Source organism: Acartia tonsa, chromosome 7, assembly GCF_053477335.1.
Source record: "Acartia tonsa isolate MP-2025a chromosome 7, ASM5347733v1, whole genome shotgun sequence".
Lineage (NCBI taxonomy): Eukaryota > Metazoa > Arthropoda > Copepoda > Calanoida > Acartiidae > Acartia > Acartia tonsa.
In genome coordinates this window covers 38,660,270-38,676,477 of record NC_137266.1, presented here as the reverse complement: position 1 = coordinate 38,676,477, position 16,208 = coordinate 38,660,270, and the positions used below count along the sequence as shown (strand labels likewise).

The 16,208-nt window shown below is 33.4% G+C and overlaps 1 protein-coding gene across 1 annotated transcript in view; it reads right to left on the bottom strand.

Annotated features, from left to right (window-relative positions):
• Window positions 1-639: 639 nt before the first annotated feature.
• The window catches only part of LOC145323720 (nucleoside hydrolase-like), a 33,298-nt gene continuing 17,729 nt past the window's right edge, over window positions 640-16,208 (bottom strand). The window contains exons 3-14 of the mRNA XM_080166201.1: window positions 8,878-8,904; window positions 8,235-8,282; window positions 7,613-7,697; window positions 5,706-5,797; window positions 5,247-5,319; window positions 4,613-4,702; window positions 3,893-3,977; window positions 3,093-3,165; window positions 2,089-2,142; window positions 1,816-1,907; window positions 1,486-1,535; window positions 640-1,081 (exon numbers count right to left, since the gene is read on the bottom strand). Coding sequence (XP_080022327.1) covers window positions 966-1,081; window positions 1,486-1,535; window positions 1,816-1,907; window positions 2,089-2,142; window positions 3,093-3,165; window positions 3,893-3,977; window positions 4,613-4,702; window positions 5,247-5,319; window positions 5,706-5,797; window positions 7,613-7,697; window positions 8,235-8,282; window positions 8,878-8,904 — 885 coding nt within the window. The 3' untranslated portion in view covers window positions 640-965. The remainder of the gene's footprint in view (window positions 1,082-1,485; window positions 1,536-1,815; window positions 1,908-2,088; window positions 2,143-3,092; window positions 3,166-3,892; window positions 3,978-4,612; window positions 4,703-5,246; window positions 5,320-5,705; window positions 5,798-7,612; window positions 7,698-8,234; window positions 8,283-8,877; window positions 8,905-16,208) is intronic.

Here is a 16,208-nt window from a genome sequence, read left to right as displayed (position 1 = left end):
ATGAACTTAATGAATTTTTCTCGTGTTAAATACTTTATATATTTTTTTTGTCATGAACAATCATCTACAGTAAGATACAGTGTAAGTCTTTTTTAGTATGGCTCAGGACAGGTTACAATCCAGTAGAAAAAAATCCAATTCGGAGCTTTGCTGGAATCGTTATTTATCTCTGATTATTGACAGCGGATTGTAAAAAGTCAATACCAGTTTTATTTTGCCCCGAGAGGGGCCGAAGAATCAGGCAAACAAAACAGGGGTTAATTATTTTTATTTCATTTTTCGTTAATAATTTTATTTCATACAAAGAGATAAATGATTTATAGATGGAAGTTATCGCTTTATTTGAGTACATGAAAATCTGGTGCAACATCCAAGTAACTATAATCAGTTGTTACCACTTCTATCACATTAAATATCACATATTACAATTATAACTTTTTGTTTCTTTCTTTGCCACAGAAAATAACTGAAACCCACAACAGGACCATTAGCTATAATTACTGAAGAGTAGAGCCCAATCGGTTAAGCGGTTACCGAGATCTCAAGCATCAGACGGACAAACAGACGAACAGAAAGGAGAGACATCGCTCTACTTCGTAGATCATATTAAATATTTGATATATAAAAGTTATGAACCCATTCTATTTAAGAAATTTATTTCATTAGAAAAATACAAAAATAAACATATAGAATTTCAGTTTATGTAGCACTGCTACTATAATATTAGGATTTGTACGTATTAGCTGCTAATGCAAAAGAACTTATGGACAAAATTGTCCTTATATGTAGGGGCTCGGCAGACTCGCCTCAGCCGCGCGTAAGCTCAAATTTAAACCCACTAGTGTGACATTTTTTTTTGTTTATGAACAGGTTTTTACATCCAGCTGAATTTAAAGTTATAATATGACGATTTCACTGATGCATAAACGTGGCTGATCCGCGGCTGCCGAGCCCAGCTTGTTAGTTTACTGATTAAAAGCATCATAAAGAGATTGTTTCAGAATTTCTAAATCTAATTCTTCAATAATAAAAACATTATTTGGTTTGGCTCGAATTGGTCTCTGGTCTAAAACCATCATTCCTAAAATAGTAAATAAAAGTGTTTATTATGACAAAGGAAAAATTGTCGTCAATTAATGTTGTTAACATGGAACTCATTTAAAGGTCAGTTTGTTCATCCAGTCGTAGGTTATTTTAGCCCGCTGCAAGATTCACTTCATTAGAAAGTCTGGTGTAACATCCAAGTAATAATGAATCTATTTTTAAAAAATTAACTATTCAGGGATAACCTCCCCTCTTTAAGCAGTAACATTTTGTTTTTAAAGAAAAGAAAATTTTGGGTCTGCCGAAACACATACATAATTCAAGCAAATATTTTTTTTAGACAGTGCAGCAATGACATCTAGAACTGTTGAAGAAAAATGTATAAAATTTAAAGATTAAACCTTACGTCATATTCAATAAATGGTTTTTTAAAAATTTTACCTCTAGTTACAGCTCCGCTCAACTCTACTTGGGCATGGTGACTAGATTTCCTAAAAAGATAGATAGATATAAAGATAGTTAAAAATGGAATGATAGAAATATGGATAAAATGAAAATTGAAAATTCTACATTGAATAATTGATAGATTAATAGATTGAAATGGATTGATGGATAGATAATAAATAGATAGATTATTATACTTACTTTATAATAGATTTAGGATAAAGTGCTGCAGCCATAGCCAATTGATCATATAATATCCAAATATACATACAGATAGATTGATAGATGGTTAGATGGATAGATAGATAAATATATTATTATATTTACTTTATAATAGATTCAGGATAGAGTGCTGCGACCATAGCCAATTGATCACATAATATCCAATGATCTCCCCATATCCAATCATCAAACCAAACCTAAATTATTTTCATTATTTAAGGCCCGGGCTAACAAAAATGGTATTATTTATCATATGATTTTTCATTTTACTTTTCAAAGAAAATCGTCTATAATTCGGTACATTGATTTTCATTATGACTGAGAACCGGTTCTAATCAAGCGGATATTAATTCGAAGCCATACTAGAATAAGAATTACCTGTTCTAATTTATTAATAAGTTCAGCTGCTGGCGTTTTCATGGATCCAAGTTTCTAAATAATTAAAAATATTAAAATCAGTGGTGTGCACAGCGATTCAACAGGGGGGGGGGGGGTGAAACCATTAGGGCTTGTAAAAAGTTAAAGGCAGGCTTTTCCAGTTTCAATTCTATGGGAGGTGTTGGCAACCCCTTTCAATATGCCACTGATTAAAATGTACCTTTAAAGTTTTTATACTTAACTGTGTATAAAATGAAATATTATTTAGATATTAAAATTTCATCTGTTTTGCTATTTTTACTGAAAAACAAAATATAATATTTTGATAGAAATTCGTGATGAGGTAACCAAAATTACTTTATATATTATGAATATTTGAGATATAGTACTTTTCTTTACTTTACTTTATATACTTTCTAAAGGTATACGTTTCTAAACTCCTCTTTATATCTATAAAAATAAACATTTAAAAGCGAATGGATCTTGAATTAGGGAAAGTTAAGTTATATTGGGTACTGGGTAGCCCCGAAGGGTTAAGTTACCATGTTGGGGTTAGGCATAGAAAAATAAACTACACTCGAACACACCCCCTTAATTTTAAATTTATTTCAAAATAGTGAAAGGGGTTGGGGGTTCAGTCCCTAACAGGCATTTAAGAGAAAGGACGCTAAAAATGTTTTAAAAATTTTTTTCGATTACACATTAGAGTAAAACACTAGAGGGGAAAGGAGTTAAATAACTGTATGTCCCCATCCCAAAGACCTTGTGACGACTCTCAATTGGATCCTTGAAAATCAACCAATAATGTTGGGAATATTAACACAACCAAGAAGCAGAAATTGATTTTTGGCTGCTAGGATTAAGCAAATTCTGCGGCAATAGTCCCCAAAGTCAGTAGGAACTTGCTAAATCCTCCACGAACACTTTAAGCAGGTCCCCAAGGTTTGAGATCCCTAAAGTATTGAATATTTGATCCATTGTCCCTCCCCTTCCTTCCTGCTTACCTCTGCCCTCCAATGTGTTGTAAGCTTGACATATTTGAAACAAAGTTCCCAGGAGGCTATGTAGGTTGGACATCTTAATATACAATAGATATAAAAAGTGTTCGCTTAAAAAATTTCGTGAAAATTTTATGTTTATAAGTGCTACAAATAAAACTAGAATTGTGTTGAAGGGGGTGGATCAAAAATACCCCCAAAGTGACCTGTCCACACCATTCTACACACCCGTGAAAAAGATCTATACCCCCGTGAAAAAGGTCTACACCCCCTAATAAACACAAGAGGGTTCTTAAGTTAAAACCCCACCTCCTTAAATTTGGCAAAACCCTCTGCACGCCACTGGGTAAACTTGCTATTTTTTGGATAAAGTTACATTTTTAAAATATTTTTATTATTTTATTTTATCAAAAAAAATCATGGAACCTCTAAATCAAACATAAAAAATATGAATGGATGTAGAATATACGCGAATATATTGTCAGGGGGACATGTTTGTGTTGCTATTTCCCTTTTATTTATTAGAGTACATGATAATCTGGTGTAATATCCAAGAAATGATAAATCCATTGTGGGAATTATAGCAATCAGATAAACTCTAATACAAAACTTTTGATAGAAAATAGGGAGTTATTTGGTATACAGAAAAAGAGATAGATAGATAAAAAGAAAGACATGTAAATATATAGATACAGAGAAAGATAGGTAGATAGATAGACAGACAGAAAAAAGGGTAAATATATAGATAGATAGACAGAAATAAGGGTGTAAAGATAGATAGATAAATATGAAGATAGAAAGATAACCTGGTAAGCCTCAAAGCAACACTAGCGCCCTCTGGATCTGCGTGAAAATTAAACTCAGCTGCTTCCGAGGTATTTCCATACGCCTCTGAAAAATATAAAAAAATAAATAATTCTGTCACTTTTGTCTGTTTGTTAAGATTTAACCACTGAACCGATTTAGTTCTCCATGTTTGGAAAACAGCACATATCGGAGTGGTTTTGGGCATTTTTACATCTAGATAAAGTCTAAAGATGGGTTTAAGCTATTTTCCGGCTATTTAATGACCCGTATACAGAGCCCTTAGATGCTAGGGACGAATCATTTAGTTTTAAATAAAATTTTACAGTAAGATTATGAAAAACCTATTATGACATATTAGATAAATGTTTTTTATTCAATTTTCATTAAGGTAAAAAGATCTCGCTAACCGCTTGACTAATATAATTTCCTTTTTTCAGTGAATAAACGTGATACTCAAAACACACTTTTTAGAAGATCATACTTCTGCTAATCTAAAAAGTTACTTTAGGGGCCTAGAAATACATGTACAAAATTTCATCTCTTACTGGTTAACTAGCGCCAGGCCTCTAAAAAGTTTAAAGATTATGGTAGCACGGCGATTTTCAAAATTTCTCAGCAACAAAAATCTTTCTTGAATAATATTGAAAGTGGAGGGTCGACTTAGCTAGTACCCCTAGTGGCTAGCCGCTTGTATATATAAATAGAAAAATAAAAACTACCTATATTACCACCCATTATGAACAGAGATTTGAGTCTTGAAGAAAAATCTGGATCCAACTTCATTGCCAAAGCAACATTTGTTAGAGGTCCTAAAAATTAAGGTAGTTAAAAGCATAGGCGTGCAGGTGGGTAATGTAGGGGGTTTCATCACCCTCATAAAAATTAACATCATAACAGGAACATTCAAGGGGGAAATAAGGGATCCCCCCCCCCAAAAAAAAAAGAGCTTGGCAATTTATAAGACCTGCATTCACCTTTTTTTACCTCGATATTAACAACCCCTGGTAAAACCCTGTGCACGCCACTAATTGAATTCATGTCCAGTGAATGAAGCAACCATAAAAAGTTTTTGAGGTAACCAAAAAGGGAATTATGAAAGCAAGGAATGTGCTTTGTAAAAAGATTCAGTTAAATCACCCAAAACAGTTCAACAAAGACATGTGCAAAATCTCTATAAATAATAGAACTCAAAATTTGATCAGTACTGAAAATAATCTTTTGAAATGGAAAAACTATCATCTTACTATTTATATTAGTATTAGTAAGTTTTATTTATGAACAGATTTTGTTTTTGCGGGTTATAACCACATGCAGTTTTGTTTTTTGAACAATAACAAAAATGCATAAACCTACCAACAGCCACGAGATTAATTTTATTTGGATATTTCTTGCTCATTTCATTCAATACATCCCAAGCATAACCATCCTAGAAAGAAACATTCAATACAGGAATCCATAGGGATAAGAAAATGGCCGATAAATTGATGTACATCCCCAATGATGGTATACAAAATTACCCCTTCTGTAGATTAAAATAAGAGGTTGAATTGTTTGAACACTCATCTTAATTAATCAACCAATGAAAATTCACTAAAGTCCCCAAAGTTGTTAAGCCAACGAATTAGAAAACTTTACTAAAAAACTTTGTGGACTAGTGAAATAAACACTAAACAGCCTCTCAGTAAAGGGGGAGGGAGATGGGTTAAACAGGTTAGATAGGGAGTATCGTTATTTTAGTCTGCTGTGAGTTTCACTTTATTAGAGAGCATAAAAAGCTCATGTAACAATAATATATACATTATCTGAACTTACTTTAACTCTTGAGAAATCCGGTTCTGTATCGAAGACGACATCATTAAACCCATCTTTGCCATGGTAACCACAATTATTCTCGTACGGGGTCACTAGAAAGATAGATAGATAGATAGATAGATAGATAGATAGATAGATAGATAGATAGATAGATAGATAGATAGATAGAAAGATAGATAGATAGATAGATAGATAGATAGATAGATAGATAGATAGATAGATAGATAGATAGATAGATAAATAGATAGATAGATAGATATATAGATAGATAGATAGATAGATAGATTGATAGATAGATAGATAGATAGATAGATAGATAGATAGATAAATAGATAGATAGATAGATAGATAGATAGATAGATAGATAGATAGATAGATAGATAGAAAGATAGAAAGATAGATATAAAGATAGAAAGATAGATAGATAGATAGATATATAGATAGATAGATAGATAGATAACTAACCTAAAGCTTCATGAGCCACTCTATAGATAGGTATATCATGCTCCCCAACTGTATCTGTAGATAGATAGATAATAATAAACCTAAAGCTTCATGTGCTGCTCTATAGATAGGTATATCATACTCCCCAAATATATATCTGTAGATAGATAGATAGATAATAACTAACCTAAAGCCTCATGAGCTTCTCTATAGATAGGTATATCACACTCCCCAACTGTATCTGTAGATAGATAGATAGATAATAATAAACCTAAAGCCTCATGAGCTACACTATAGATAGGTATATCATACTCCCCAACTGTTTCTGTAGATAGATAGATAGATAATAACTAACCTAAAGCCTCATGTGCTCCTCTATAGATAGTTATATCATACTCCCCAACTGTATCTGTAGATAGATAGATAGATATTAACTAACCTAAAGCTTCATGAGCTCCTCTATAGATAGGTATATCATGCTCCCCAACTGTATCTGTAGATAGTTAGATAGATAATAACTAACCTAAAGCTTCATGAGCTCCTCTATAGATAGGTATATCATACTCCCCAACTGTATCTGTAGATAGTTAGATAGATATTAACTAACCTAAAGCTTCATGAGCTCCTCTATAGATAGGTATATCATACTCCCCAACTATATCTGTAGATAGTTAGATAGATAATAACTAACCTAAAGCCTCATGAGCTCCTCTATAGATAGGTATATCATACTCCCCAACTGTATCTGTAGATAGATAGATAGATAATAATAAACCTAAAGCTTCATGAGCTCCTCTATAGATAGGTATATTATACTCCCCAACTATATCTGTAGATAGATAGATAGATAATAACTAACCTAAAGCCTCATGAGCTCCTCTATAGATAGCTATATCGTACTCTCCAACTATATCTGTAGATAGATAGATAAATAATAACTAACCTAAAGCTTCATGAGCACCTCTATAGATAGGTATATTATACTCCCCAACTATATCTGTAGATAGATAAATAGATAATAACTAACCTAAAGCTTCATGAGCTCCTCTATAGATAGGTATATCATACTCTCCAACTATATCTGTAGATAGATAGATAAATAATAACTAACCTAAAGCCTCATAGGCTCCTCTATAGATAGGTATATCATGCTCCCCAACTGTATCTGTAGATAGATAGATAGATAGATAATAACTAACCTAAAGCTTCATGAGCTCCTCTATAGATAGGTATATCGTGCTCTTCAACTGTATCTGTAGATAGATAGATAGATAGATAATAACTAACCTAAAGCCTCATGAGCTACTATATAGATAGGTATATCATACTCCCCAACTGTATCTGTAGATAGATAGATAGATAGATAATAACTAACCTAAAGCCTCATAGGCTCCTCTATAGATAGGTATATCATGCTCCCCAACTGTATCTGTAGATAGATAGATAGATAGATAATAACTAACCTAAAGCTTCATGAGCTCCTCTATAGATAGGTATATCGTGCTCTTCAACTGTATCCAAAGTTCTACATATGTTTCTGATTGCATACTGTAAAAAAAATACAAAATATTATAAAGAAGTATTCAGCTTTTTAGGAAAGCTTAACACTGACTTTTTTTCTATAGTTTCTTATGCAACAGAATTTAAAACAAGGATGACAACATCAATAAAAGTGAAGCTCTAAAATGGAAGGACAACTAAACATTAACACTTGTAGAGTGTCAGAACTGCAGAATAAGTAGATTATAAATGTAAAAAGTCTAAACAAAATTGTAATTAAACTTGTTGCAAAACTGCTTAAATACCGGAGACTGTACTATAAGGACATACTTACTTTTTTTTAGGATTACAGAGATGCTTCGCTCGTAACACTGTACCTAGTTGTAATCGGAAGTTGTAATCCAAGTATACAAAAAAATTTGTCAAAGAGGTTAAAAATCAACAAGTTTTAAATGAAAGTACGGACTTTCTAAAAATGATTATAAAGTTGCTACGCCTCATAAATTATACCTAACTACTGCAGGAATCACCATGCCAAGTTTAAAACGATAGTAAATGTGTAAAAGCTTATACTGACAAATCTACCTCTGAAGAACAATTTCCATTAACTGCTGTTATACACAGAACTTCTACCTAAACAATACATTATTTTTTAGCACGGCTATTTTATAAGTAAGATGTATGTTAGTTTGTCCGTCTATATTCCTATGTATGTCTCTTTAACACAAGTCTATTATTTTACCTATTAGCCTGTCTAATTGTTTATTTGTCTGTCTGATAGTCTGTCAGTTTAATTGTTTATTTGTCTGTCATTTAGCTTGTCATTCTGTTGATCTTGCTATCAGTTGATTTATCTGTTTATTGTTTTGTCTTTTATTTAGTTTGTCTGGCTATTGTGTGTCTGTTTATCTGTCTGTTGTCTGTCTGTCTATCTAATAATTGTCTGTCTGTCTATACCTGTCTTTTTATCTCTGTCTGTCCGTCTGTCTGTCCGTCTTTCTATCAGTCTATCTGTCCGTCTGTCTGTCTGTCTGTTCGTACGTCTGTCAATCCGTATGTCTATCCGTCTGTCAATCCGTATGTCTATCCGTCTGTCTGTCTGTCTATTTATCTGTCCTTCCGTCTATCTGTGTCTATTTATTGTCTGTTTATCTATCTATCTTTTTTCTGTCTATCTATTTATCTATTGTCTGTCTATCTATCTTTCTATTCTATTCTATCTATCTACCTTTCCAGCCTTCTTAGCAGCAATTAGCTGAAATAAAAATTATAATTTTAGGTTGTTAAAAGTCTCCTAATTTCATTTCTATTTAAAGTTTAATAACTAAAATTTTATTTGATTTTGAGATTTTTTCATAAAATAACGAAACAAGTGTGGGTGCGAATGGGGCGTTTGTCCATATTTAGGTATGGAGACCGCTCTTCTATGAGTACTACTAAAACCTAATTTTAATGCAATACACATAGACATTCTCATCGTCGGTTCGCTTATTTAGAATGCTTGACCTTCTATTCCCACAAGTATAATACGAATTTGGTTGAGCTGGTGGAAGCTCAACAAAAGACCCACGCGAAGTATTATGTTGCTTTAACCTAAGAATAAATGGTTGGTTTGGATATTCGATCAGAATCATATAAGTATATTAAGTATTAAGGAAGGAAAATGTTTTTATAAAGTGTATTTATATCACAAGTGCATAAGTTAAGTATGAAAATATTTACAGGATAAGTGTTAAAATTGTAAGTAGAGTAGGACAGAAATGTGCCCTAAGTCCCAAGCAGTGAATTGTGCTAAGTGTTAGAGTTCTAACATAAGGCCTGAGCTCAATTCATGCTAAGTACTAAGGGGCCTAAATTTAAACTACAATGCATGCCAAACAACTAAGTCATTACCTTTTTAAAGCCAGAAAGAGAAGTTGATGGTAGGAGAGTTAGTAAATAACTGAATAAATTCAAGAGGTACATGCTATAACATTAGCTCTGGACCAGGATTTTAGTGTTTGTCTGTGCAATTAAATATCTGTGTGTTAATATGTGACGTAAATCAGGCATAGTTGTAGGCATACATATATGTACTGGTTGTTTATATGATTACATTAACTATAAACATAATATCTTTAATAAACATATACTATTAGCAAATCACATATAGATTACCATGAATAGGCTTTCGTTACCCATATATGGTGTCATATAGGTAGAAACAGGCCTATGAATGCATAAATTGATACAAATAATGCCTTGGGCCTAGCTAAAGTAATTGTGTCTTGCCCCTGAGTGTTACTAGTTAATTGCAGGGCACGTGTCAATCAAAGGTTCATAATATGATCTATATAGTGTTGATTTTATATCAAGCATAGATAGATAGTTGTGGATGCGAAGCATTTCTGTAAAAGTCTCATATGTACGTTCAAAGAATTTGAAAATTGAGGATCGCATCTCCAATGGGGGTAAGTTGTTAAAAAAAGAAAAAAGAGAAAAAGAAAAAAATTTAGTAGTCCCAGTATATAGGCATATATAATAAACTATAAATGTATTCCAAGCTAAGTTAAATACGCTTTCCATTAAGAAAGTATGATTTGCGTATCTTCATGGCTGGGTATACAAGATGATAAACCTCCCAAATAGAATACATTCTTTTCTTGAGGGGTTTAGTTTTATCTAACTTTGTCACATCAATAAATGTTTTTGCGTTGGTAGTTCTGGATAGTTCAGCTTCTTCTGATGAAGAACTAGGTGGTGAAGTGCTCTCGTTCGAAGTGTAGGTTGAGGTTGGGGGTGAGGTAGATATGTAGCCAAGGGCGTCCACTTGTGCTACCTCGTTTCCATTCTCGTCCAAGGTGATTGAGTGATTTTCCAGGTCATAGTAGAGTTGGTTGAGGTCATCGGTAGAGAGGGACAGTGTGCTGCTGGAGCTGGTGTTACTATCGGTCTCCACTCTACTATCTTCTCTGGTAGTTAGGGCTGTATTTAACAAGAAATTCCTGATGGTGATGGACAGGTTCTCTGAGAATCCATCGTACTCAGGTGTGGTGATGATGTTGTTGTTCTCGTCTATTGTGTCAAGGTGTTGACAGGAACACAACCGCAATCCGTCCAAGGTAGGGTGGTGGTAGGGCTCCAATACTCCATGATCATCTAGGTTATCTCCAGGCTGGTCCATGGTAGATCCTAAAAAGAGTTAGTGCGCGTGCTCCAACCGGTTCCTTGGGGTATCCTGGCTATGGTAATCTAAACAAAAGAAGTTTTAATAATCTTTTATTAATCCTTTTATCCCTGGGATATTCTAGAAATTCTTTCGTTTCAGATAGACCTATAATGGATTGGTTAGTTATCTCTATTTCTGTTAAATATAACTGTTTCCTGAATATAAACAATATTTTATATAAAAATGTATAAGTACAATTAGTATTTACATATCGTATTATTTTCTTTGGTTACATTACTCGTATATATGTAAAAATATAAGATTTTACTAACAAAAGTTGGTAACCCTTTGTTTGTATATTTTGTATATGTACATATGGTTTATACCATTGTTGGTATTAGCTGTATTTATGTTATTTCTAACATGAATAAATTTTAATCATTTTAAAGATTAATATCTTATATTACGTCGCTATTAAGTGTACCCTTTAAACTTAATATCTATAAAATATATCGTTCGACGTCCGTAATTAAATTTTACGTAACAATAAGTTGTTAACCCTTTGTTTATGTTTGGGCGGTCAAAAGTGATAGGGGTTGGCTTTGAGCGAGGTTATAAAAAGCTGGCGGCCCAGTAATTATGCTCATTTATATAATAATTGTCCTTGCGAGCGGAGCTTGCGTTCGAGTGTTTAATTTTACCGCTAAATTCCAAGAGAATTTATATAAAAGTGATAAAATATAGTAACCCGTTTGTTTTATATGAATGTTTTTTTTTTTGTTATAGATTGTTGATGTGCCCATTATTGCATTCGTTAGCCATTATTTAAGACCTAAGAATCTTATTTTTCTTCGTCGATAAGACCTTTATCACTGTATTTTAAACGAAAGTGGGTTTGAAGCAGTATGGGTACATCTTCAATATATGACAATTTTGTTCTATATAATATTTGTAGTTTTGATAGGACATATCTGAGTCAGCAAGTAAATTGACGTACCTTGTTTTGTTTACGTTTTCCGTCTGCAAAAGTTAAATTCGTTCATCGTAAACAAAACTTATAATGACACAGATATATTCCATCATTCTACTCGTTTTAACTTTTGATTATAGGGTTCCCTTTGTATAATCAAAACTTATTTGAGTCCTGATTCAAATCTTCTAAAACAATTTTACTATAGGTTTAAAAATAAGATTTTCTTTTTACGTAATTCAATTATAATGACGTTAATTGATAGATTATTTACGTTACGAATAACTCATCCATATTATATAAAAAAAATGGTCGCTTACAAAAATTATATTTAGCTAGCTTTATCTAAAGTGTTTTAAAACATCATTGAAGATATTCAGATTTAGCTAGTACATAAGTTTTAACTGCTTGATACATCATAATGAATATGTTTTTGATAGCTCAGCGATAGCTATTTTTAAGCGTTGAATCATGTAAAACTAATTACATATTCTTTAACTTGATTGAGTCTAATAAAACAAAGTTTTAATGTTTAAATAGCTTAACGATAGCTATTTTTAAGCGTTGAATCATGTAAGATTAATTACATATTCTTTAACTTAATTGAATCTAATAAAATAAAGTTTTTAATGTTTGAATAGCTTAACGATAGCTATTTTCAAGCATTGAATCATGTAAAATTAATTACATATTCTTTAATTTAAAGAATTTTACTTTTAGATGATAAATCAAAGTTTTAATGGTTAGGAGGTTCAACCATAGTTGCTTAAAATACAAAAGAATTCGTGTGTACAGTCTTTTTCATAAAATTAACTTTACTATATTGCCTTTCAGAATCACTAGTCCTCTTATTTTAAATTTACATTCGCTCATAATGTATGTGCCTGACAGCCTGGACGCGCATCAGAATATTAAGGAAAGATTTGAGGAATCAATGAGGGCGGCTGCGGCCACTCTCGCCAATTCCTCGTTTCTTGAAAATTCCTTAGACGACTCGAGTTCAGTGTACAGCGACCAGTCTGGGATGCCAAGCCTTGCTGATGACGATGACTATGGGGGCACAAGTACTGTAGAGTCCGAAAGGGATCAAGGGGAGATGTTCGGCAACGAGCATCTCTCACTGATGCTTAGTAGAACGATACAAATCATCTGGTCTCTCCTCAATTCGGTGATGCAGAACTCCTGCGGTGACATTGGTGACGATGTTGCCGGAGGTGATTCTGGGTCTGCCGAGTTGGGGAGAGACCAGAAGACGAGTCTGGACACCTTCAACATGGATGGCTTAATTAACATGTTGTTGGGGTTTGGCTTGTTTTCATGTGCTCTCATAGTGGTCTTCTTCGGCGCTGTAGGGCTTGAGACTCTCACACGTGTTGACAACACCTCAGACAGGTCGCTGGCTCGCTGGATAAGAGATGTATGTACGCGTCTCCGAAACATAGGCGTCAGGACCATTGAGCTTCTCCACTGCAGTAACAGGACTAACAGGACTAGAGCTGGGGCTATGTCGCCAACTGCGGAGCCGTCGGGCACCATGTATGAAGCCGCGTCCTCTGAGATTGATGATATTCTGTCGGATACACAGGTGAGTTTTCTTCTGTTGTATATTTCTTTTTTTTTGTTTTGTATAAATTTTTTTCTAGCCACCCAGTTTGTATAATTAAGCATCATGTTGGTGTATGGTTGTTCTGTCCTATTCTCACTTCCTCAACGTTGACTTTCGGCTCTTCCATATATATCGCTCACCGTTTGTCATCGTTTTATGTCGCCAGAGAAATCTGCTCGGTTACCGCAATTAAGTTGAGATACCAGTTAACATTTACTAAAATCTTAAGTAGCAACCTAATATTATTTCCCTCTGGGAAAGTTAAGAGTTTGCTCGTGCCGTACGTTTCTCATTGGGGTTTAAATGTTAGATCAAGACTTTAATGTTTTCCTTTTGTTTTAGGCTCCCTCTGCTAGTCCATCGACTCCAGCAGAAGTGAGGTCCAGAATTGGCCTGTTTGCCGTACACTGTTTGTCTGCCCCTGAGGATCGGATTACTGGAAGAAGTGTGCCTGTGGGCTTGGAAACCTCGACAGGAAGTCCTGGCTTCCGTCCGTTGATTGTGGATCAAACAGAGCGTTTACATGTAAGTGTCCATGCTTTAGTTTTCTATTAATTTTCAGAAAGAGGCTGTATATTTGTACACGTATCTAGAGGTATTTGCAACTAAAATTCTTTTATTGGTAGAATATTAATCTTAAAATGTATGGTTGCATAAGCATTTTTGAACCGATCTAAGATTTTAATTCTAGTATAAAGTGGGTTGACTTGCTACCTAATCATATAGCTTTACAGGATTTTAGGCATTCTCATTTCCTGATTTTCCTAGACTCATTGTTGGTATTGCGATTAAACTAATAAGATCTATTATATTTTAGGCAACCAACTCCATCCCCCTGGCACAATTTTACACCAATATGGGGAGGTGTAATCGAGTCAGCTCTGAGAGGACAGCTGAGGTATCCAGCGACAGCTCTTCCTTGAGCTCTATTATGTGCTTAAGTCGCATTGAATCTCCTTCGGCAGCTGATTTGTCTGTGGTAAGTTTGATAAGCTCTTATAATATTTCTTCGTTGCAAAAATTACGTAACTTAGACTAGGCTATTTAGCTCAGCTAGCTATGCTTTTAGACAATAACTTTACTTTAACTATGGTGTAATTTCTTCCTAATAGTTAATAGCAAGATTCTAGATAAAGTATTAGTAAAATTGACTCATAATCATATATGGATTAACGTTGATAAATTTTCTTGTGAACATTTTATTAATATGGTTGTCTAATAACGTCCCTTTTCTTAATTTTAGGATGCGGCCAGTTTAGTTCCACTGGTTGACGATATCGAGGACCCCGATCTTCCGCCGATTCGATTTAATGCGGTGACTGATGAAATCGAGTATCCCACTCCACTGCGGGTCCTCAGTTTAGAACGTTTGCGCCGCTCCATGCGTACTCCAACGCCTGCTATCTTGGAAGAGATAACATCAGCGGAGAGTAGCTTCAACTCAGCTACGCATTCCTCCGATAACAACAGGACAGAGGATTCCGGCGTCGAGGGAGTCCCTCGACGTCGGGGTCCCATGTTCCCTAAACGCACGCCGTGAAGTGGCGCTGTTAGCTTGGTTGAAACTATGACATACAAATTTTAAGACAATGACCAGTTTTAGACAACATGTGACTAAATTTACAGATTTTCTATTCTTATGTAACTAGTCAAAATAGTAATCACTATGAATTAAAGACTTTTGTTATTAGACATTATGACTCTTTATACTGTACAAAACCAAACATTAATTTACACTTCTACCATTATATTATGTACATATATGTTTAGTCTGTAAGGATATTTAGTATGTAAGGAAATGATTATAAGGTTGTATTTTCTTTATGCCCATAATTTTTTTTAAAACTTCATTCAATTCTTAATTACTGTCTTCGTAAATGAACTAATCCTTTTTCTTTCTCAATAGTATATTAACAACTGTAGTTGCAGCCTTATATCGCAGTATATTCATTCTTGTTAGCTTGTAAGGGTCATGTATATATAGATATTTAATCGAACTCGCAACTCAGTACCTTTTCTCTAAATTTCATTTATATCCATCCCTGTGCATTAATCGTGAATTTTAATTGTGCTGTGATATAGAGAGGACTTGTAAATAGCATATATATATTTTTTTTGTAAAACAATATCTAAGTAGACCGAAAGACTGACGTTTAGACAAAATCATTTACATACGCTTATTCAAGTATTTTTAAGAGAACTCATGTAAAGGCTGTTTGTAACTCAAGTAATTAAAGTAATATCATTGATTGGATGATCTCATTAAGGAAGTTTTTATTTAATTAGTAAGGCTTAGAATAAAAGGTTTTCCCTTTTAAATTTCGATACAATAGTCATAAAGTTTAAAGTCTCAAGGTAAAATGTTCTTATGTCCCTTTGGATTTAAAACTAAGTCTGAATTCCAACAAGTAGAGCTAAAAAAATTTTTTTTTTGTGCTCACGTTGGCTTGTTGTTAGGCTATGCGCTTTTTATATGAACAAATTCAACATTTAGCGTTTGATTAATTGTATTAGCAATCTCGAAGTTTTATTATGTGCCAATGTACAGCTTATGTCCAAATTATATTAACTAAGATGTTAAATTGTCAGAAAACTTCTTACTATCATAATGTTTTCCCAATACTGTAAAAATAAAAATTTATGTTCTGTTTTCAAAATTGATTTAAATTTTAGTTTTCACCAAAGAAAAATATTTGTCAAAATTTTTATACCATTCTAAAGATTATTTACTTTTGTTTTAAATAAATATAGCAATTTTAAGTAGCGTATACACTGTTATTTACTGATTTAGTATTTATTGTGTACAACTCCCGTTTACGTAGCTACTCTATAAGT